Raw genomic sequence first — 24,034 nt, 5'->3', positions numbered from 1 at the left:
GAAAGCACCCTCAATTATTTAGCTAATCCGGTTGTCAGTTTTGATAAGACTAGGCAAGCTAAAGTTTTATCTTCGCGTAAACCCAGACGGATTTAAAGAAATTCGAAAGAAGACTTTAAAACGACAGATTCATTTTTGAAATGAAGAAGATAAAGTGCTCTGTAATGAGGAGACAATTTGCATTCCTAAACTAGACCCCTCCAAAGCTGGCCGGGTGAAACCACGCGATTTTATGTAAAAATATGCCGCGTAGGTGATTGATGATGGTATTCTAATCCTAGATTGATCCCCTGGAGAAGCTGAGTGATTAATTATGGTAAAATTACCGTCATCCACGAATTTTACTTTAAACCCCAAAATTGAGCTATGGTAGAGGTTAAGCTTTTGAATGAGACCACAGCTAAAGACACTGCACGCTATTAAATATGATTTGCTTTGTCCGTAAAAAGCTACTAGAAATCCGTGTTTTCTTGCCAGTAGTTAGATTTGTCGTGTGAACCCTTGGGCGTTATCCTAGTCCTCTTAAAAGGCGAGGTGTTACGACTGCTTCGTATGCTTAGTTAACGGCTTTTGCCGATTCACTTTTTTTTATTATGATGACGAGGTGATGAAAAACAAAATGGGCCCAGAATCGATGTTAAATCCCATTTGTCAACAAGTGACTTCTTTCTTAATTCCGTGGACCACGGCGAATCATACGACAAGGTCAGAATTTGTCCTTAGGAATTTTAGCCTTCACGAGCTGTTGGGCTCAGCAAGAATCACCGCTGAAAATGGAACATTGATCCTTGTGGCGTTGATAGGCATCAGAAGCAACGGCTCTCGATCCACTTCTGGAAAGTTCGAAAACATGCCGCGATTGCAACTTACAATGTCGCATAACGCTGACCTTGGCATGGCTTTGTTGTGCTTCATTCATTTAGAGTTTCCTGTGGCGGCTTGAGTCAGCGTTTCAACGGCCGGTCGCCGGCACGGTGTCTCACATAGTGAGGGTTTTTTTCCTCTTCCCCGGGGGCCTTTGAATATAACTTACATTAATACTAAGTCCTTATGAATTTCCTTTTTTTTTTCAGTATTTGTGCCATTGTTGGAAATGTGTGATTATCTATTAAATGTAAGCGTCGTATTGGTACGTCTGCATTTGTAATCACGTCCTCTATAAATCTGTTGTTTTATTTTCCTTTTCTTTTTTAATAAATGTACAAACTCAATGTGAGAAACATCTCAGATGTTTCCGCTATGGTGGAAGAGTCGGCTTGTTTACTAGAACAACATGTGTTATGACTTTGCGATTTGGAAAGTGCTTCTTACACTCTCCTACTTTGTTCATCCTAGCTTTTATTTTTTTCATCAACAAACTTATGTTCCTTGATTCGTGTTGGCAGCCAAATGTGCGTGATTGCCCAAGCAGTTCCTGTCACTCTGCTACGTTTGGTTCTGCTTGATGAAGCTGAAAAGGAAATGAAAAAAAAAAACCCAACTACTAAATCTAGTTCCTTCGTTTCGGGGACAATAAAGATGCTATTATTAGCTGGAAAGATTAATTTTTCTTTATTTCCCTGTTCAGCTTTCAACTGAGTTAACCAAACATTGGACTCAAATTTTGTGTTACGTATTTGAATTTTTTTTTCAAGTTCAGGTCATAGTTTACCTGTCAAACAAAGCTAACGAGCAAATAAATAAAAGCTAATATGACTCTGCGAATTCTTATCTTTATAATTATATAACGAGCAGGCAGCAGTTGCAGCCGTACTTGTTGAAAATTTATTCACTCGATGCGTTCGTGACTACGATCAAAAGATGAATTCTCCTTATGTGCTGATGATCGTGACAGTGATTTCCACAAGAAAGAAAGGCGGCGGGCAGAACGAAATCTCGAGTGGCCGCAGATATCGCGCCAATTGACTAATAAATTGCTAAAGAAATGAGGTTGTAGTTGTGATACACGAGCTCAGTTCATTTGCTTACTCAACTCGATCAGTTCATCTGCACGAAGAACATCCTTTCTATTTGCATATATGCTGACTGCTTAAGGTATAGTCAGGGTAAATATGCCAGGATTCTTTATCGTCTATCTTTGTTATTTGTCACCATTTTTGATCATGTGAACACCTTCTTTGACCTCTCTTTGTTAGACGAGATATTGGAACTAATGAATTAAGTGGACATGAAAAAGGATTAGTCTGATTCCAACAGAAGTTATGAATTGATTACCGACCGAGAGCCAATGTAACTCAAAGCGTGGTTGGTGCTGACCATTTGTTGGTAGTTTTAAAATCCCCAGGGTTGTTACTAGCTAGAAAAATTGCAAAAAACTATTTTAATAAAAAGCCCAGTCTTACACGAACGGCAGATTCCGGAAACTTTTGAACGATCTTCGTAACTAGACGGAATGAATTTTGGCATGCATTCATGATCACTGGAAATCATGCAGGAACACCCAACGACGAATTTCAACTTGAAGCCTTAGAGGGATATTTCTGAGTTCCTTGCAATGGATAGCGGCAATTAAGACATATTTATGAGTTAGAAAACTTTGATCTGTATCCCTAACTGTTTGCTTCTCGAAAATGCTAGTGGCTGAACTTTTCGAGTGCCAAAGATGGCGAAATCCTGGGCAAAATAGCCTCTCCGAAAACGTAAGGAACCATTTTCCTTTGGTTGCGAATTTTTTAGGTGATGTCCCATTAACTTGATTGTTTACGACACACCTCGAAAGGACCAGGAGATCGCCAAGCGAAAGATGCGAAATTTATAGTCAACAGTTCGTCCAAACAGATATTCCCGAAATCTTACCTAGGGTGTCCCTGTGGAACTGAAATCATAGATCAATGTGAACGCCCTGCCTTGGTTTTCGTACTGTTTCATTTCAGTTTCTTCGCGTAAATGGTGGGGAAATTACTGTTAAGAGCTATATGTGTCACTTTGTTGGTTACCCTAATAAAAAACATAATTGCATTTTCGTTACTTTCTCCGGTATCCCTTTCATTTGTTACGTAATTTCTTTGACAGATTAAGGCAAAAAGAAAATGTTTACATTTGTGCTCTCTAGAGCAGTCGAAGAAAGATCTGCAAATGTAGCTGGGTTATCCAGCTTTAAAAAGGCGTAAAGTGGATCCCATTTTCCGTGGCCAACTTTCTTTGTCTCAAACCATCAGCTTGCACAGTAACGTTCGTGAGCAAAGCAACACTGCACTTCTTAAGTTACTTTCGGCAGTCTTTAGTGCCAATCCTGCGGAAATGAAATTATTCCGACGTCGCTGGGTGATAATTCGATAATTCGCAAGATCCACTCATTTGTTCCGTGATTTAATTTGAGTGGATTATTGTTGCTGGGATAATTGAATAAAAAATTGTGAGTCTGCACTTCTGCCGACAGCGTCATCGCTCCTTGTCAATCAAAAAAAGGGAAAAAAAAAGGAAAGGAACTTTATTTAAGTTTCTAGTCGTTCTAGCGCTGGAGCACTAATTGGGGACGCTGTAAACTGAAATTAACAAATAACGCAAATGCTGGTTTTTGAGAGGGGAAACCGGAGTACCTTGAGAAAACCTCTGGGTGCAAACCCGATGGTATTATTCCGGCTAGTAAACGGATTACAGAGCAACTCTTTGTTCATGGCGTTTTACCCTCGGCGTCTCAAATTTCAAATTCTCTTTTTTCGTTCTTGTTCTTTTAAGCCAATTTTGTGCTACTTACTATGCTTCCACGCCTTGATTTTCGAGACATTGACAGAATAGTTAATCTCAGTTCGGTAAGCCCTTCACCTTGGTGATGCTGTGTGTACATCGGCTTGCACGGCTAGTATTTTAACTGTGACTAATTTGAAAAAAAAAACGTGCTTCGAAACGTAAACAGACAGAATAGTTAACACGTATATCGGTGCAGTACCCCCTTCACCTTGGTGGTGCTGTGGTTTTGTTGTACATTCTTGCACGGTTAGTTTGTAACTGTGACTAGTTTAACAGAAAAGAACGTGCTACGAAGAATAAACACTCGTCACATCGTGCATGATACTATGCAATGTGCAATGACAAACGTTACAAATACGCTACCAATTACATAATGACTTCATTAATTTACTAATTAGATCAACTGAGGGATGTAACGAACCATTCTGACTTGAAAGAACTTTCCAGGCTTTGCACGTACTTTAGAAAGGTAGCTACGTGCCTCGTCCACGGAACAGTGCGAAATGTTTCTGCGCATGGCACTTAATCTCACTTATCACTGTTGCAATATTTGACCTTGGCATTCTATCCTTGCGGTTTTTGACACGTATTCATGCTGTGCGGAGCCAGTACCGGGCTTTTGGTCAGGGTCAACGTTTTTGCTCATGAGGTTTAAAGACCATCTTAATTTCGATATTAGGATTCAATTGAATTACGATAATCCAAATAGTCTCCGAAATAGGCTCCAAAAATGTTGTCCAGATAATTTCCATATTTTTATCAGTCAAAAAATCCGCCCCAAGTTTCTAAATATTCCAAATATAACCTAACAATGTCGCAATTTGAGTCAGCTCCTGTTAGAAACGTTTCATCTCAAGATAAACAAAGAAGAAGCTGTTGGGCTTCGCGGCGCACACATCTGTGTTGCTACTACTCAGTTTTTCTTGTTCAAAGCTGTTATGACGGTATTAGGGGCCTTTAGATTCTAGGACGAGAACAAATACGCCGGTTTTGACTGGCCGTTTTTAGCGAAAATAATTATACAATTTATAACCCGTACGATGAATAGGTTGCTCAGTTATTCTTATTCCTGTTACCTGAGCCTTTTTCCTGATCGAAAAATGGCAAAACTGCTACCCTGCTGTTGACTTGTGTTGACATGACGACATAAATGCAAAACCTTGTACTAAAATGACGGCGGTAACACGTTTTTCCCGCCAAAATGACACTAGTTTGAGCGTGCTCACTGCTGATCTGTGAGAAAATCGTTTTCGTCCTAGAATCTAAAGCTCTCTAATACCTTCACAAAGGAGGCGACTTCCGAGTTGGCCCTTGCATTAGAAAAATTGTCTTTGTGACAAGTGCGCTCTTGTAGCCATCACGCGCATGCAGCAAATCCAATAAACCGCGTGGCGCACATGATTCAATCAAAATCTTGACCATGAAATGTCTGTGTGCTAAAATTTACTTTGACATTTTTCTATTCTGGAGGGAAAAACTTATAAAATACAAATATTGGGAGTGCGGACATGAATTGATTTTTTAAGCGAAACCGTCGCTGTTAAAAAGAGAAGACGAGGGAGAAGCCAAAAAAAAAAAGACTTGAAATGAGACTCGATCTCACGACCGTGACATTGCACTATACAACACTCTAATACTGAGCAATGCCGCGGAAAAAGTGTTCCCGAAATGCTTTCCAGGCGCGCAAACGAGGAAGCATTTGCTGAGGAAGCAAACTGTTTCTGAAAATAACATTTTTGCTTCCGCGACAAACGTTTCCTGGGGCCGCAAACGGGGAAACATTTGCTTCCTCGACATGTTTCCGCATCAATGGGTCCATCCGCACTGAGGAAAAAACTGTTTGTTTTAGCCAAAAAATCAAGACATAACTTTTATCAGTGCCGATGGTTTGTCCTGCAGGACAAAATATCTTGACTCGGACAAATTTATCAAAGGAACCGCTGTCATGCCTCGGACCCTTACAAATTTTTTCTCCGTGTCACTTTCTTTTGTTTTCATGACAGGCGTCATTGGCAAGTTCCGGTTTTAATCTGTTGTTGGTGTTTTTTTCTTCTTTTAAGTGTCGACAGGCTGTAAACAAGCAGTGCGGATGTGCCAGGGCAAATAATTTTTGTCGAGTCGGACAAATTCATTTAAATTGGCCCTGGACAAAAAGAGAATTTCTCCTCATTGCAGATCGGTTTCCTCGTTTGCGGGTGCCTTAGCTTTAGCTTTATTCATTATACCAATGGAGATTGAGCAGTCAATTTTAAATTGTCATTTTCCTTTAATGCAAAGACTAGGCGAAAACAAATCATTACTTGAGGATTTATTGTATTCTACCGAAGAGCCACCAATTTTAATCCCAGCACCAGCTAAACTAGTAACCCATGACCTTTTCCTGGCTAGATCCATTTTGATATCACCCCCTTTAGAGGAGCGAAGAATTAGAAACACCCCATGAGACCGATGAGACACTCACGCCTGAAATTATCAGCCGGGACCCGGTGCAGGCCCAAAGAACTGGGAACAAATTACCCACACGCCTTAGTGTGCTGGAAAACAGACATGGCGGCTTGTCGGCGGCATTCGGTCGAAGTATGATTTTCGACTAATTTCTAACCTTGTAAGAACTTGGCTGCTATTGAGACCTTGCTAAAGCCAAGAAAATGAGTGACTGGGAAGAAGAGGATGAAAGTACGGGAAATTCTCAGACCGCTTACGTTCCACCACGTGGAAGGGGATGGTATGATAAGGTCGGCGACGGTGATAGTTTTTCAGACACGTCAAGCAGAAGACCGGGATTTGGACGTGGACGAGGTGATCGCTTCGGTCGAAATGACAATTACAGCCCAGACGATAGGAATGGATTCTATAGGAACGGGAATTCGCGTGGTGGTCGAGAGGTAGGCGGCTTTCAACGCCAAAAGTTCGCGCGGGGTGGAGAAACGGAGGAAAGCGGCGGTCACAGCAACTGGAGGGACAGAGGAAACAGAGAAATTTCTCGAGGCTTTGGTCGCACTCGTGCAGGTCAAGGGCGAGAGAGGCAATCCACGGTGATGATGGTTCCTTCGGATGACATTCGCTACATTATTGGTCAGTTAATATGACAATTTCATTTCATCTCTTGAAGGGTTGGGGAAGGGTATAAACGGTGGGGTGGAGCCAAGGGTTTCATTTGGATTTTGCTCAGGAAGTCAACAGTGTTTGGAAGCTGGGCATTTTGAATGAAATCGATATAATAGGGAGGATACGTGTATCTGTTTACAAACATTGCTGTTGTTATTCAAATGTGCCAATTACGGGAACAAAAGACCCTTTGTTTTGACAGCCAACGAGGGTCTGGTTGGCATATCAATGACAATAGGTGACGTCAACAATATCTTCCCTATAAAGTGAGCAGAAAAGGTGAAAACAGCTGGCAAAGTCATCACAAAAGTGTGTGCACAGCCAGTCAGTTTCCCCAGTGAACCCCTGTGGGGCTTTAATTCGGCTTCTGTAGAGTCCACCACAGTCCCACAGTCATCTAATTTGCATAAACAGACACACACATTGTGTAATCATGCGTAGTAAATTCCGGACTGCAGGACTGCAGACCACAGTAGTACTCAAGCTTCGATGTGGATACCTGTACACGTACAGTACTGTTAGTTGACAGTCCCTCGAAGCTCGATCCGAGAAACTTGATTCTTGATCCTCGATTCTTGAAAACTTTGGAGATCGAGGCTCTAGTTGAGTTTCGAGATGTTTGAGGGCTTTCAAGAAATTTTCTAGACTCTTGAGTGGAGAAAACAAAGGAGTTTTCATATGATTAATTTTCCCTTGTCTCTTAGGTCTCTTTTACGGGTTTTATTTTACTGTAAGTTTTCATCAGCATCATTTTTCGCGTTTGTCAGAAACTCTGGTGAGGCATGCAAATTTCTTCATTCAATTTCTTTTGAATTATTTTGCATACTTTTGAAAAAATATGTTTACAGCTGTACCTAGGGTTGTAAGTTTCGTGATATCAATCAGTTGCTTTGTGCCCGCATTGTTGTTTTTAACTTGAATATTTAATTAGCCCTCTGCCGTGCATGACAGTGAAGAGTCTTTCTTCGGTACCGGTACGCTCACTACTTCAGAAATGAGGAGGCCATTGTCAAAAGCTTTTGTTTAACGCTATTGTTCCACTTTCAAGAAGTTACTGTATGTTTCACGTTAAAATCTCTGATTGAGCAGTTCCTTTGTTGTCTGAATAATTAATTGGCAGGGGCACTTGTCCCAGGAGAACACTGCTGACAATTCGCTAGCAGAATTTCCTTCTTAGCAAACAGGCTTGTAGTTAAGAAGGACCTCCCTTAACCCTTTCAGCCCCGATGGTGCCAAATGGCAGTTATAGATTTTACTCTGTCTAATGCCAGACGATTTTACTCGTCAATGGGGAACCCCTCGGGGCTGAAAGGGTTAATGCTGCTGCTGGGTCTCCTCCTCAGCCTCTCTTGCATGTTGTCTTGAGTGAGATCTCTCAGTGGCTTGGCGAGGTCAGAAAGATGTGGCTGGAATATGCACATTGTGGTGTATGTACTGTGCAAGTTTCAACAGTCTTTTGACTCAGGCCTTGTTAGTTGCTTCTGGCATTGTGGCAATTGATACAGTATGCCTTACTGTAGCTTCGTCAACATGCAAGCCCCTTCCAGTGGCTACCGGTATGTGTCCAATGAAATTGGGACCATGGAGGGCCAGCTTGTCAGTGTTTTGCAGTGTTTTAGGAACTTAATGAGTGCTTTTTCGTAACCATCAACATCTTTTTCAATAATTTTATGGTTCCTCACCTGATGGCAATGAAATCACGTTCTTCTACGTTAACAACTATTGTACATACTGTGGACATCCCTTCTACCAGCTCAGACTTGCACTTTCATCTGGAACTCCTTAGGAGCTGAGCCGACACCAAAGGGTAGCCATCACTAACATTGTCTCATCTAGTCCTATGTGTCAGAATGCAATTTGAGGTCTGGTTTGTTGAATACCATAGCTCCATGTAACCTTGTTGTGCACAGTAACACACGCTCAAATTAATTAGTCTTAATGCTATACACCTAGAAACTGTGAAAATGTCTAATGATTGGTTTACAATAGGATCACAATGGCATGGTAATGCCAAAGTCTTTATTCATTCAATTCAATGAAAGGGAATGATATCAGAGGTTATCCCAATCGGGAGTACATGTATCTGCCCGCAGCGGGAACCAATGTACCTGTAATTGACTGAGAGTTGATTTTGATGAAGGAGGAAAACCGGAGTAGCCGACATACGAGCTCGCCACCGAGGGTTGAACCCAGGTCGCAGAGGTGGAAGGCACGGTTCAAGCTGCAATGATAATTCATTGTTTGCATGTTGTGGTCCTTTTAATTTCATGGTAGATGTGGGGAAACAGCGGAGGGAAATGACATGGAGCGAATACAATGTACACTGTACACTGGGTTAAAGACTGGACATCCTTAAAAGTTGCCGGTAGTTAATATCTGCCATTCATAATTAATACACTGGTATTATAATTATAATATATTGATGATCAATAATGACAATTAATCTTGAAGTAAAAAACGTTCTCTGGTTATAAAGGTTAAAAATATAAGCTTTCGGCTATCAGTCTATAGCCTTTAACGAATGAAAAAAGTTAGTGTGCGGATGTAAATAATTACGAAATGGAGTGCGAAAAAAAAGTAATGCTAATAATGATAATGCTTGCGTTATTGACAAAGGCAATTACCGCGTTCGAAAAACACTAGAATCTTGGCACACAGCTAAAACCGTTGACGTGGATAATAACTCAAAACCGTTGCCTAGGCAATACTCCATTTTACTGTAATTAGACTTCATCTCCATTTTATTTCTTAGCTTTTTTCACACATTTTTTGTATTCTATTTTTAAAAAATTTTTTCGCACTCCATTTCGTATATATTTCCATCTGCGTGCTAACTTTTTTCATTCATTAAAGGCTATAGACTGATAGCCGAAAGCTTATATTTTTAACCTTTTAACCAGAGAACATTTCTTACTTCAAGATGCATTATCCTGGTTACAGTTCTATTTTTACTAATAACAGTTAATATTTTTAAAAATACAACCACACTTTTGAGTTTAAGGAACATGTTTTGATGTTTCAAACCTCGTCATCAGCCATTGTGGGTGTAACATTAAAATGTTTACAAGATAATCTGTAGATATATAACTACTGTAGGAAACAGACATGTCTTTCAAAAAAGTTGTCTGTTTCCTACAGTATTTATCATTCTTGCTACTATTGCAACCTTATAGATATATAACTATCAATACAATGGTTCTTTGTAGATTAAGTGTTTGTTACAAGTAGGTAAATTCAAACTAAACAACAATATTATAGAAAACACAACCAACATATTGTAGTGGTAAAAGTTAAAAGTGTAATGCTAAACATTTAATCTCCAGATTAATAGTCATTGTATTGATAGTTATTACATAATTATGTATGGATCATCTTGTAATAATTTTAATGTTACACTCACTATGGCTGACGATGATGTTTGAAACATCGAAACATGTTACTTAAACTCAAAAGTGTGGTTGGATTTTTATAAATATTAGTAACACTTGTGTTATCAAGACCATTCATGAATAATAAGGATTGTTATTATTATACATGTTATTATTGTATTCCTTCACTGCCTTTTCATCATGAATCACAACTGGGACTCTGGGAAGGGGGACTTGATGCTTGAAAATTGACCCACTTATGGGAAATTGTGACTGATGCTAATGTTCCCTAAGAGTCATTTCTGTGCACCATGGAACTTCAACATTGATTAAGTAGATTGTTACTTTTCAACAAAATTAATAGTATGCTTGGCTGACACCATCTTAGGATCATATAATCAGTTAAAATGAATAATAACTTGGCAAGTATAAACTTCACTTTCAGGCAAAGGGGGTCAGAAGATTAGGGAAATACAAGACCAAAGTGGAGCCTACATTAAGGTACATGTCCATGGATTGTACATACTTAGTTTTTTTTAGTGTCACTACCGGTAATTAGCATGATGTTGATGGTTCAATAATTCGTCTCACTTTACTGCTTACTTCATGCAACAGTGTGTCACACTTTCTAGATCCATTGGTTTCATCTTTAATTTGGGAAAGATTATGATTTGTTTACTCATTCAGATAAAAAATGATGAAGCTACTTATTCAGAAACTCCAGTTGAAATATCTGGCAGCGAGGATGCACTAAAGAAAGCCAAAGAATTTATTGAAAAGATTGTCCATCCAGAATCATCGCTTACTGACAATATGGGAGGTACTGTACTATGTAATCATTTGAATTGTTCAGCTAATGAGTGTTACAAAAACTAAGACTCTCGAAAACCTAAGACCCTGTGGTCTTAGTTTTTGAAAGCTAAGATGCCTTTTAAGCAGTGGAAATTTACGGGAAAGAAACTTGGGGAAGTCAGAGATTTGGGCACTGGATGTTGTTGCCTTACATGGTTTAATTTAAACGGACACACACTGCCATGACATGCTTGAATGTTGTGTGACAGAAACAAAAATAGTGACATTCGTCAATGCTTACTTATTGGTACGGAAACTAATTAAAGATAGAGTCTTTCGAATATAACAAGAAACTCAGTCTGTTAACCTTTTGGGTGTAACCACTAAAAGTGTGATAAACAAATTATTTTGTCAGCACACACTTGTTATTCTACTTCCAGTATCAAAACAAGTCCGCAATGTAGCCATACGCCACACAAACAATAAATGGGTGCCATAGATGGTCAATCTTATTATTATGTCTGATAGGGGACTGAAATAGTTTTACATGAAGGACAAAAGTTATTTTCTGTAAATTTCGCCTCATTTGCTTCACTTGCAAGCTTATTTCTCAGCTTATTACAATGAGGAAATGAAATAAATTTAATTGTGATTTCTTTCTTGTAATTTCCACTGTTTACAAGGGGTCTTAGTTTTTGTATTGCAAACACCCCTCAGCTAATTGTAGTATTGGATTTCGAGAGTTCAACTGTATCAATGTTAATTCTTCCAACTGTCCAGAGAATTCTAGTTTAATTTCTGTCGGTGATGAAAATATTACTCCAGCTTGGATCAGTATTGTCTCTATAATATAGTTATACAACTCTAAAGCTCTTACTGGAAGCAAGTAATCTTTTTTATTTCTACCCTTCCTCTTTTGGGCCTCTGTGTTTCGGGTAATAAACCTACAGTAACTAAAGGAAAGTCAGTGGAGAGAGAGAAGTCCCGAAGGTTCAAGTGGCACTTTTGCATGTTTAGGTCAGAAAAGCTATCCCTACCTCCATAATACTGGGTAATGCTGGTGCACAAAGGTTAAATCCCAAGCATCATGCCACTGTTTGCTTCCTTTTTTTTCTTGCTTTGATAGCCTTTCTCCCTCATAGGTTTATCCATGGAGAACAGTGATACTTCTGAAAGGTGCAGTACATACATGTCTTTTGTACTACATTAGGATTCCGTAATCACAAGCAGATTGCATAAGGTGTATCTCAAGCAGTTATACTGTAAATGCCTTAACCCATTGTCTCCTAGAGGTTCCCATTGACGAGTAAAATCGTCTGGCGTTAGACAGAGTAAACTACTAAGTCTGGCCGGTTTAGGCCAGTTTGGACGCAAAAGGGTTCAAGCCAGCTTTTGCTTGTAAGGCCATAAACTGAGTTGCATCATTGATATAATTATATTTTTCTACAACATTATCTGAACAATTTAAGCCGTATTATTGTCTCCTATAGACATCTGAAAAATTCAGGTGGCTCCAATGGGAATCTAATCCATGACCTCTGTGGTGCTGGTGCGGTGCTCTACCAAAATTTACTGAGCTACTGTATGAAGCCACTCATTTGGGAGCCTGTCAAGTTTTGGGCTCATTTGTTCCCGTGAAGGACTCGACAGATGAAATGAATGTATAATATTATTGTTTGAAATGTGGGCTATAGGTAGAAGGGAGAAGTGACCCCCTCTTTTGTCTGTAGCTTGCACTGCAAATAATACATTCATTTTAATATCTTTTCTGTAGGAATTTACCTCCTAAAAAAACCATGTTATTGCATCTATTTTATTTGCAAGACTGTAAGCCTAAATGTAAGTTCCACTCCTTCCCACCATAAAATCTTATATTTTCATCTCTGTGTATTATCCAAAAAAAAGAAATAATTATCCTGTTAGGAATGGGCTGTGGTGACTACTTATTTCTTTTTATGCTTCAATATAACCAAATCTCGTTGAGAAAAGTAAATGTTTTCCTTTTTGAATAAGTACATTGTTGTTTACAATGTACATGTAATTTAACTGAACCTCAAGTGGTTTTTTTTTCCTAAAGGCATGAACCCCCACCACCTCCTAAGCCCATACCATGGGCAAAACTTCGTGAAGAAAAAGAAGAAAGAGAGGCAGCCAAATGGGCAGGTAAGCAGCTTAGTTTATGATGGAACACATGTCTTGGAGCTCAAAAGAAAAATACTAAGAATGAAGTCACTCAGAAGAAAAAGACCACAGTGGTGGAGCATCATCAAATACTAAGTCTGGCCGGTTTAGGCCGGTTTGGACATCAAAGGGTTAAGGGATATTTAGGTATACCGTGTACATGTATATTTACCTCTCTTTTGTATCCTTTTTTTTTTTGTTCTGGCCTTTTTTTCTTTAACTTTTTAGATTTTCTAATCTGCGTTATTGTAAGCTGTATTTTTTTCAAAACCAGACTTGCCAGCAATCAAGAAAATATTCTATCAAGAACATGCATCAGTAGCAAACATGGATGAAGAAGAAGTAGAAAAATTTCGGTACAAGAATAAAATTATTCTTCATGTACATGAACTGTTTATGCTTGCTTGTTTGTAATGTTAAAAGCACTCACACCAGTGTTGGATTAGATTTGGAAAGTTAACTAGAGACAAAGCATAATTATAATAGAATACTATAATGTGAGCATTGTAAACTACATAATTATGTATTATACATGTACTTGTGACATCAATGCAGACCTACTGATTTTCATGTATGAAGGGGTTAGTATCTAAAGAAACTGTGGTGCTGCGTCTGTGGGGAAGTATGTAGTATACAAAAATTTTTTGTTTTATCAATGGAGTTGATAATGTAAATTGGCCACTCTAAAAGCTGACGTTTCGAGCGTTAACCCTTTCGTCAGAGCGAATCGAGGAATTTTGGGTTAGACGAAGGGTTAACGCTTGAGACGTCAGCTTTTAGAATCTCTGTACGGTGGCCAAGTTACATCAACTCCGTTGATAAAACCAAACATTTTTGTATGATTTTCATGTACATGTACATAATATTTTTCTTTTAGTAAAAGGTATTGACCTGTCCAGTTGAGGTTTCTTCTTCCCTATAATTGATAATGCTATAATTGTTTTCGAGTTTGATTAAAAGGCAAATAAATGTGGTGGTGATGATGACGATGTTCATAATTAATTATGTCAAACTTGTGGAATTTGTTTTTTCTATATAAACCCTTAGATTGATTGATGAAAACATTAATTTTGTTATCCTTTATGGAATAGTGAGTTAATACATGCAATTTCTTGTCCCTATGACATTGTGTAAACAGGTCTGACAACAACAACATCATGGTGGACAATTATGGAGACTCTGTTCAAGACAGAGCTATTCCCAATCCCATCAGAACGTTTGGTGAAGCTTATGCTGATTTTCGTGAGTCCTGAGTTTTTGATTTATTGAATATAATGAGGAGACAAAAATTAATGTTTATTGTTATTATTTTGGGTCACATGAACACTGGTAGAACTGAAATGTACAGTAGAACTGGACTAAAGTCTCACTGTAACAGCAAGTTGTCTGTTACAGCTGTAAAACACTCTCACCAACCGTTTTTAATGATTACTTTGAGGCTTCAGTTTTCAAGCACTTTGAAGTCTCGCAAAGCTGCACATTGTACGAGCATTTTATTAGTTTTTCCGTCATCATCGTACATACTCAGTCTTTATGTCCTTTACAGCTGAGATTATGGATGAGATCCACAAAGCAGGATTTGAGAAACCATCACCTATACAGGTACATTTGTAATGACTGGTTTCCCATGGCATTATTTACACTCCATGATCACTCCATTTTTCTAGAATTATTATTTCTATTCCATGGGAATAGCAGCTTATCCAAGAATAACTTATAATAGATATTTTTTCTGCTTTAATTCTTTCAGTGCCAGTCCTGGCCAGTAGTCATGTCTGGCATGGATCTTATAGGAATTGCTCAGGTAAAGTAAAGTTTAATAATTTTATGTTTTGTTTCCAATGGAATTGCCCCATTTCATGATTTACTCCATTCCTGTTTTTTCTTCCTTTTTTGCAACAGACGGGCACCGGTAAAACATTGGCGTTCCTTCTACCTGCATTTTTGCACATTGATGGACAAGACACGTAAGCCAATCATGGGTAAAATTATTACTTTTAAAGAAAGGTGGCTTTGGGAAGTTACTTAAATAGCACACCTAAATCTACAGCTGCTGTAGATGGCAAATAGAGCCAACTCATATTTCCTGTGGCCACCTGCAGCGGCAGTGATGTCTGTTGGCTTTGTACCCAACTTTTTTTCATTGATGTATACTTTTTGCCACAGTTATGTTGAACTTTGAGCATTTTAAAATTAATGCCATTTTTGCTTTTATTTTAGACCTCGCCACCAAAGAGGTGGCCCCACTGTGTTGGTGTTGTCACCCACGCGAGAGCTTGCTCTTCAAATAGAGAGTGAAGTGAAGAAATTCCATTACAGAGGAATTAAAAGGTAACATGCTGGAATTTTCTCTATACTCTCAGTGGTGTCAATGGGGAGTTTAAGAAACCACCACAGCTATGGCGATGAAAATGTCACTTTAAAATACGTTGTATAAGTTTGATCTGTTCTAAGTACTTCATGATTATAAATTCCATTTTGTTTATTAAAAATTTTAACAATTATTCCATGAGCGCGCGTTGGATATGAGATGACAGATAGCCAACGATTATAGCCGAGTTGGCTATAATCATGAATCTCATATCCAACAAGCGCAAGTGGAATAATTGTTTTATTAAAAACGCCCCCAAAATATAGAAAACTAGACTACAATAAAAATAAAAAGGCCCAAAAATATCACGCGTATGCTTGCCGTGTTTGTAGATCATGGTATAATGGCTCATAACCCATGATGGCTTAGCCAATCAAAACTCTTGAATTGCATTATCCAATGATCCAGTTTTAATAAAAATTATTATACAATATGGGCAAAGTGTCCTAAAACTGGATTGGTATGGACGGATTGAAAGATTCACTGCAGTTTGTCCATGTTGTCGTCAAAACCTTAAACTTGGTCATTTCACGTCGTAGTTTTGACAAATACAGCAGAGAAATGTTGAAAAATGTGTGTAGCACGCTCATTTTGTTTCTTCTAACCAATAATGTTACTGCTTTTGGCATTGTTATTGCCGTACATGTAGCCGTTGTGATTCTTAAACTCCCTAATAAAATTTGATCATGTTGGCTGCTGGCTTGAGAGGAGAAAGGGGCTGTATCAACAAGGGGTGAATAGGCCAGAAGGGGTGTCTGTTGGCATACATGTACCATTTTTAAAAGAATGTGACTCGCATTTCAAAAGCAAAATTAATGGTCATGTTTGGACAACTGACACTGTCAAAATGAATTTCAATAATTACATGTAGGTTTACTTCATTTTAGAAAAAGAAGTAGCCATTTATTTCTCTGACTGAGTGAAGTACCATGTACACATGTAGCTGATGCTTTTTTTCGGCACTGACTCTGAAAGTGTCCATACTTAAGCTTTAAAAAAATTATGTTCCTGACAATGCATTAGAGAGCTGCCTCATTGAGGAGTACAACCAAGTGGCAGTAGCCAGTATAAAATCTTCAAAGGTCACTTCTAGAAGTAGAGGGATAAGTGCACTGCTCAGAAGAAGAATAATTACATGTATTGCTTTGATATCAGAACACGACTTCTAAGAAACGCACGCCATTCAAAATACTCTTAATTTGCAGCGTATGTGTCTATGGTGGAGGAAACCGAAAGGGCCAGATCCAAGTTGTGCAGAAAGGAGTGGAGATTGTTATTGGTACGTACATGTATACACTGTTTATTGAGCAGTACAGAGAACATTTTCACTTGACGTCCAAGCAGTCATGTCAGTGTTCTTAAACAAAAAAAGGTTGCCATGAAAATTGAATGTTCTGTTGCTATTTAAGAAAAGCAATTATAAAATAATAGGCCATTTCCGAGTTGCTGTTTGTCTTGGTTTCAAAGTGTGTCTTGGTGCTCAACTATTGAAAGGGAAATGAGTTTGATTTGCATAAGAATATGCAACTCAATTCCATTGGAATGGTTGTGCACCTGGACTCGCTTTGAAACTGAGACATGCAGCAACTCGGAAAAGGGCTATTAGGATAGTACACACACTCTCATTGGTCAATAGCCATGTTTAGGTGAGAGTATGTAAATAAGGCTGTGACATCACATGAAAGTTGATTGGTTATGTGTTGTCACATTTTGCGTTTTGATTGGCTGGAACCTAGGAAATATGAGCAAGTATCAAGAAAATCTGTTTCAATTAAGAAGTAAAAAAATCAGCATTTTCCTTCATTTGTCAAATTATTTTAGTTTCCTTGTTTATATAGCCTCATCTAAACACTCGGGAGTTGGGAGAATTCTCAACTCACCCTCATGTTTAGCTGAGGCTATGTAAACATGGAAAAAAGTCCTCTATACATACATGTAGCTTATACAGTCATAAGTATACATTGTACTAACCCTGTCATCCTTGAACCAGCCGTCATTGATAAGTAAAAAATTAACCCTTTCACCGCTGAGGGCTTCCCCATTGACAAGTAAAATTGTCTGGCATTAGAGTAAGATATGTAAGTGTCAGTGACATTTATGGTGGTGAAAGGTTTAATGGGGGTATAGCTTTTGAGCGAACCTACATGTTGTTAACCCTTTCTCTGCTGAGGGCTTCCCCATTGACGAGTAAAATCATTTGGCGTTAGACAGAGTAAAATCTGTAAGTGTCAGTGGCATTTATGGCAGTGAAAGGGTTAACTGTCTGGTGTGCGACATGTACATGTACATAAGTTTCATTCTTTGGAGGCATATCAAGTGAAGTGATTTCCCAATTGTTTAGCCACCGAAAATCCTCGTTTTTTTTTTTTGTAATTGTCTGCCTTGTGACAAAAATAACCTAAACTACAAAGCATGTAAGGCAAATACATTCAACCCATCAATAATTATGGAACTTCAGGGGTTACCAGTGGTCAACCTCCACCTGTAGGAGCTCTTACCTCCATGACTTGTGTTTGTCTGCAAGCAGACTCTTGTATTTGAGCTACCTATTCCACCATTGCCAGTCTCTTATTCAAAAAGTTTTTGAAACCCCTTGTAGTTAAACCCATTCGCACGTAAAGTGCCTTGAATCAGCAAGTAAAATCGTGTGGCATTAGCAGGAGTAAAATCTATAATTCTTGCTCTCAGGTGGGGCAGGGGATATTTTACATTATTAATCACCGAAGGAGAGGTGAATATTAGCCATGAATATCACCCAACTAGCGGACTAATACAAATCCTGCATTTTGATTGGCTATGCCACTAGAGGACTATTAGTAATAGTCCCTGAGTAGTGAAAAAGTGTGACGTTTTCTTTCGTTTTATTCCCAAATAAATATTTCTTCAACTTGCATTTGCTAACTTTATTATTGCCTTGTCTGTCCGACTAGTTGGGTGGTACTAAAACAATTAGACCCTTCGCCCTCAAGGGCCACGGGTCAATAGCCCATTCAGCTTCGACTCATGGGCTATTGACCTATAGCCCTTTTGGGATACGGGTCTAATTGTTAAATATTCAGTGAGCCTGAGGTGAATAATTGTTTTAGTATAACAGGGACGGGGGAGCCAGGGGGGCTTAAAGAAAAAAATAAAAATAAGAAGTAAAGCATCTGTCATTTTATGGTTGATCCACATTTATTTTTTTGATATCTCGTCGAGATGCTGAAAGTAGCATTTCCAAGCTTCAAGATTTAAAAATTTTCTGGTAGAGACTTTCCCCAGAACCCTCGACAAGTTAGCATCTCCAGCACTTGCTTATTAGCCCCCTAATACCAAGTGCGCTTCACTGTATAATTACATACTTCAATCATAGGTGAATATTTGGAAAAAAAAGCATTTTCTTTAAAACAGTTGATTTCTTCATCTGTCACCTTGATGGAGTGGCTGGCGGCCATTTTGAAAAACTGCTTACGTAATTATTGCCTCAAGTGCAACCAATCACCAGTATGTAATTATACTGAAATGGTGTACTGAACTCTATAATGTAATTGCCTGTACCAGGAAAAGTAAACAACCCAAAAATGATTTCTCTCTTCCGTCTATAGCCCGCACTTCAAATAAAATTATATACATGTATATATATACGTAAAGTGGGTTTGTATTTGCTGTACTAAGAGTGCTCGATACCATGCGGTAGGACGATTATAAATGAATAACTAGGACACGATTATACTTTTGCCTCTGGTTTCCATACAGATCTGTTTCGTACAGGACGTTTAATATGTCCTGCACTCATCAGTGTATAACCAAGAGTGATTTTATTCATTGAAGTTTACAGCTTTCGAGTCATACATGACTGTTCGTGATGCACGTTTCTATTTACTTAACGTTCTTCAATAGGAATTTTTCATTGTGCCTGCATTTGCTTATTAACTTGTTGCGTTTATTCAGTGTTGCTGATTGCAATTATATATAATATACATTTCTTTCATCACGTCCTTTTATGAGAACACATGAGCCCAACACATTGACCCGCTCCCAACTGTGTGGCTTCATACCCCCCTGTAGCTCAGTTGGTGGATCAGCATTGCATCAGCATTACACCAGCATTGCACCAGCATGCATTGCATCAGCATCATAGAGGTCATGGGTTTAAATAAAGTAAATAAAGTAAATGCTTTGTTTATAGTGGGAATGCACTTAGCTATCAAGCTAGTTTACAGGCACCCCACTTTTAACAATGTGAAAGAAACAATTCAAAGTTAACAGAAACATTATTAACAACCCCAACTGGCAGGAGGCAACCAATTGGCTATTTACATGTACAAAGCGTGGTAGAGTTGAATCCGGGACAACCCGAAACAAATCCTAAACAGAGGTTAGAACGGGATTTGAACCTGGAGCGGCCGCATGCAAACCCAATGCCCTAACCACTCGACCACGCTGCCTCAGTTTGAACCCTGTTGAAACCGCGTGAAAATGTCAGGTGCCTATACTAGACAACTTTTGCTTTAAAATTTGTTTAAATAAGTGATTCTCTCTTTCGTTTGATTTAAACTTTATTACTGTACATAATGATAATTGAAGTTTACTCTCAACTTCAATTAAAATTCTAGGAGTGTAAAATTAATTTTCAATTTTTAATTTACTTTGATTTTCATCAGCCACTCCTGGTCGATTGAATGATCTCCTTATGAATGAAATCATCGACATTCGAAGTGTTACGTACTTGGTAAGGATAATTAATTTTATTGTCTTCTTTGTGCTTGAAATGTGGAAAGCACTACCATCAAGTTTATATTTTTCCAAGCTCTTGTCTCTTTTGTTAATTGTTTTATGCTCGTAGGTTCTTGATGAGGCTGACAGGATGCTTGATATGGGATTTGAACCGGAAATTCGAAAAATTCTCCTTGATATAAGACCTGACAGACAGACCATTATGACCAGGTGTGATTCTCCTTAATGGTTACAGTACTACATTTTTTATTGATAAATATGCAGATAGACATTTATTTTATGTATCCCAGGCACTCAACCTCCATTTAGCGATGCAGTTGTTAATGTTAAACTAGTACAAGGGTTGGAAAGTTCCATGAACATGTGCAGAAAAAGATAAACACCCACTGGTGAAAGTGATTGAGACGGGATAAAAAGAAAGGAACTTTGTTTAAGTGTCTAGTCGTTCTAGTGCTGGAGCACTAATCGGGGACACTGTTAACTGAAATCAACACAAATCAAGTCAAATGTTGGTTTTTAAGGAGAGGGGAAAACCGGAGTACCTGGAGAAAAACCTCTCGGTGCAGAGTAGAGAACCAACAAACTCAACCCACATATGATGCCGAGTCTGGGAATCGAACCCTGGCCATATTGGTGGGAGGCGAGTGCTTTCACCACTGTGCCATCACTGCACCCTTCAGTCTTTTGTGCTTATTGCTGTGCATAATGTATTGCTGTACATAATTCGTATTGGTTGAGTTTAGAAAATGAATTTTACATTTCAAGCCATTGACATGTCACGGTAAATCCCATGTGGATCTCCTCATCTATAACTCGCACATTATGTACATTTATTTCATTCAAAGACTGGTTTGTTTTCGTGAAAAGCGGACTTTCTGGGTCTAATAGTTGTTCTTGTTGATGCTGTTATTTTTTCAGTGCAACGTGGCCAAAGGGTGTCCAGCGAATGGCCGATCAATACATGAAGAATCCAGTGAGAGTCTTTGTTGGTTCGCTGGATTTAAATGCAAGTACTTCTACCGCATCTGTCTGTATGTTGTGGTTTAAATTTTTACTGTTTATTTTTTTTATTATTAAGTAGGGCCCACTTGTTGAATTTTTCTCGTCAAAAAAGGCTTTAATAATCCAATTTCCAACACTTCTGACTCAAAATTGAAGACTAAGAATTTCGTGGCAAGATTTTTGATCTGTAATTCAAAAACTCATTAATAATTCGTGAGCCTAACAGCCTATCAAAATACCGATAAAACGTCACGTGTATGAGCTTTATATCCTGATAAAACACTCCTCGTTAGTATTCTTTATACAGAGAATACTGATAAGGCATAGCTTGTTTTTCTGGTATGCAAATATTCACCTCTCACAATTTGAACCATTGTTTTGAGTCCAGAGGGACACACTCGTTGTGGAATGTTTTTGAAACTCTCAGCACGTGTTTTATCGATAAAACACTGCTGCTCGTTTTTTAAACATTACGTAAACTGAAAGAGAAGTTTCTTGCAATCCGGGATGACCTAAATTGAGCTTTGGACAACTGGACCCAGCTGTTTCTTCTTACTTTGTGGAATTTGCATAGGTTAAGGAGAAAGTAAAGTTCAACTGTTTTGTTTTAAGGGAGGCGCCCAGTTGACTAGTAAAATCGTCTGGCTTTAGACAGAGGACAGTCTTTGAAGTCTCAGGCGTCAATGGGTTATTATAAAATTTGAACTAGTGACAAGGTTCATATTATCTACTCGATGTAAACACTTGAAGAAAACACAGTGTGAAAACAGTTACTACAAAAACTGTTGAATGTGACTTTCGGCATACATGTAGGTATCTGCTTAAACCAGATGCATGGCGAATCCTGAAGAAAGGACAGCATGTACACTTTCATGTACATGTTGAATGAGGGTTTCCACAAAAAGGCAAAATAATAATGGTTTAGATCTTGGATCTAGAATAACACAATATCATTGTGTTGGCTTTCTTTGGTAGGCATGTCACAATGTGACTCAACTTGTTGAAGTACTAGATCCTGCTGATAAAAAAGAAAGGGTATGAACTCGTTTATTTATTTATTTTGAGATTGACTTTGAGGTAGGTGTATATTACAATAGGACACGAGGTCCCCTTATTGTAAATTATCTGACACCCAATAGCTACATAAAAAAATAATGCGTTTTGTACAACTAAGGTACCGTACGTGGGGGACAAGGACAAATGCTCATTTCATTTACTTGATGGTATTTAAAGTGAACGTATGTCATCACCATGAAAAGGAAGTTTAAGTAAAGTGTTCTTGCCACGGGAAAATAAAATTAATTCATATCTCGGAGCTAACGGCTAATTTTCGTTTTATTGCGTTCGAGGTACGAGAACGCAACTCCAAATCAGTGTTGGGTCAGTTCTGTGCATTATTGGGTGTCTTGTGCAATTATAAGCGGGGCTTTTTTGAGGTTGCATTTCTTTCGACACACATTTGCCACACTTTGAGGCGCTTGCTTACGTTCTGCCGCGCTAACCCACGTGGTGATTCGTGTGTCTTCGGCGTTTATCTTTCAAACGTTTGCTGAGGTCTGATATTCTGTTTTCGTAAAGATTTCATCTTTTAAAAGGTTTAAAGTTTGCTGCATCTTCGTAAAGCGTACATATTTTGCGGCATCTTCGTAAAGCATAGATATTTCAAGCTTCCGGTTAAGGTCTTCTATTTTAAGAGTTTGCTGAAGGTCAGAGCTAAGATAAGAAATCGAAACGGCAAACCAAATTAAGTGTTGCAAACAACCTCGTCCCTCCGAATTAATTTAAGTAACTTTCCCACGGTTAGCGTCTTCTATTTTAAGAGTTTGCTGAAGGTCTTCTATCGCCCTCCTGAAGGTCTACTATCGATCTGCGCTCATCTTTCAAAAGTATTGTTGAAGCACATTTTATATAATATTTTAAACTATATAACATGAGTACCGTTTTGGCGTCTTCTATTTTAAGAGTTTGCTGAAGGTCTTCTATCGATCTCCTGAAGGTCTACTATCGATCTGCGTTCATCTTTCAAAAGTATTGTTGAAGCATATTGGATACAATATTTTAAACTATATAACACGAGTACCATTTTAGCGGCTATTTCCCATAAGTTTGTAAGACCGACCATGTTAGTTATCTTGGACAAAGTCTTCATACATTTCAGCATGATTGGTCAGTATTGTTAAAAATATTTTATAATTTTATATTTTCATGATCGTTTTATTGTATGCAAAGTGTTATAATGCACGGTAATCTGACAGTAACCCGATCCCACAAAAGGTGACCCTTCTAGAAGGGCGACTTTACTTTAAGTGTTTACATGGCAAAAAGTTGGCACTCCTTGGAGGGTTACCCTACCAAGCAGATATATGTAGCTAATTTAAGTAACTTTCCCACGGTAAAATGCCTCAGGCGAAATGATGGGAAGTTAATGACAGGCCTGCACGGAGATAAACTAAGTATAAAGCCAGGATCCGAGCCAGGATCCGAGCTACGATCCGAGCCAGGATCCAAGCCAGGATCCGAGCCAGGATCCGAGCCAGGATCCGAGCTAGGATCCGAGCCAGGACCCGAGCCAGGATCCGAGCTAGGATCCGAGCCAGGATCCGAGCCAGGATTATAATGCTGCATAATAATGATGAGGTGAATGACATTGTTACGAGTTCGATGTTTTAAAGTGGTAGGTATAGTTTGCAGTCTAATCAGAACGTAGTGTCAGAACGCAACGAAGTTGTTTATTTCACACGAACGTAGTAATTCCACTCCAGACTTCACAACAAGCACACGCTAGACTTGTTAACAATACTTCGAC

At 38.6% G+C, this 24,034-nt stretch overlaps 1 protein-coding gene and 1 long non-coding RNA gene across 3 annotated transcripts in view; both read left to right on the top strand.

The window, feature by feature from the left end:
- Positions 1-1,458: 1,458 nt before the first annotated feature.
- Positions 1,459-2,958, top strand: LOC138047218 (uncharacterized). Its single transcript, XR_011131809.1, has 2 exons — positions 1,459-2,045; positions 2,136-2,958. It is a non-coding gene; the product is annotated as an uncharacterized lncRNA (long non-coding RNA).
- A 2,649-nt stretch (positions 2,959-5,607) lies between these two features.
- Positions 5,608-24,034, top strand: part of LOC138047216 (probable ATP-dependent RNA helicase DDX43) — a 29,061-nt gene continuing 10,634 nt past the window's right edge. The window contains exons 1-16 of one of the 2 annotated variants that reach the window (XM_068893965.1): positions 5,608-6,765; positions 10,612-10,667; positions 10,854-10,986; positions 12,101-12,134; positions 13,036-13,121; positions 13,414-13,495; positions 14,278-14,381; positions 14,686-14,741; positions 14,890-14,943; positions 15,042-15,106; positions 15,360-15,470; positions 16,716-16,789; positions 20,154-20,221; positions 20,336-20,436; positions 21,145-21,232; positions 22,204-22,263. In XM_068893965.1, the coding sequence (XP_068750066.1) occupies positions 6,339-6,765; positions 10,612-10,667; positions 10,854-10,986; positions 12,101-12,134; positions 13,036-13,121; positions 13,414-13,495; positions 14,278-14,381; positions 14,686-14,741; positions 14,890-14,943; positions 15,042-15,106; positions 15,360-15,470; positions 16,716-16,789; positions 20,154-20,221; positions 20,336-20,436; positions 21,145-21,232; positions 22,204-22,263 (1,599 nt within the window). In that variant the 5' untranslated portion in view covers positions 5,608-6,338. Of the gene's footprint in view, positions 6,766-8,676; positions 9,164-10,611; positions 10,668-10,853; positions 10,987-12,100; positions 12,135-13,035; positions 13,122-13,413; positions 13,496-14,277; positions 14,382-14,685; positions 14,742-14,889; positions 14,944-15,041; positions 15,107-15,359; positions 15,471-16,715; positions 16,790-20,153; positions 20,222-20,335; positions 20,437-21,144; positions 21,233-22,203; positions 22,264-24,034 lie in introns of those variants that run through there. The other variant, XM_068893966.1, reaches the window with a different exon arrangement.

Source organism: Montipora capricornis, chromosome 4 (assembly GCF_036669925.1).
Source record: "Montipora capricornis isolate CH-2021 chromosome 4, ASM3666992v2, whole genome shotgun sequence".
Taxonomy (NCBI): Eukaryota; Metazoa; Cnidaria; class Anthozoa; order Scleractinia; family Acroporidae; genus Montipora; species Montipora capricornis.
This window is presented reverse-complemented; position numbering and strand designations above follow the sequence as displayed.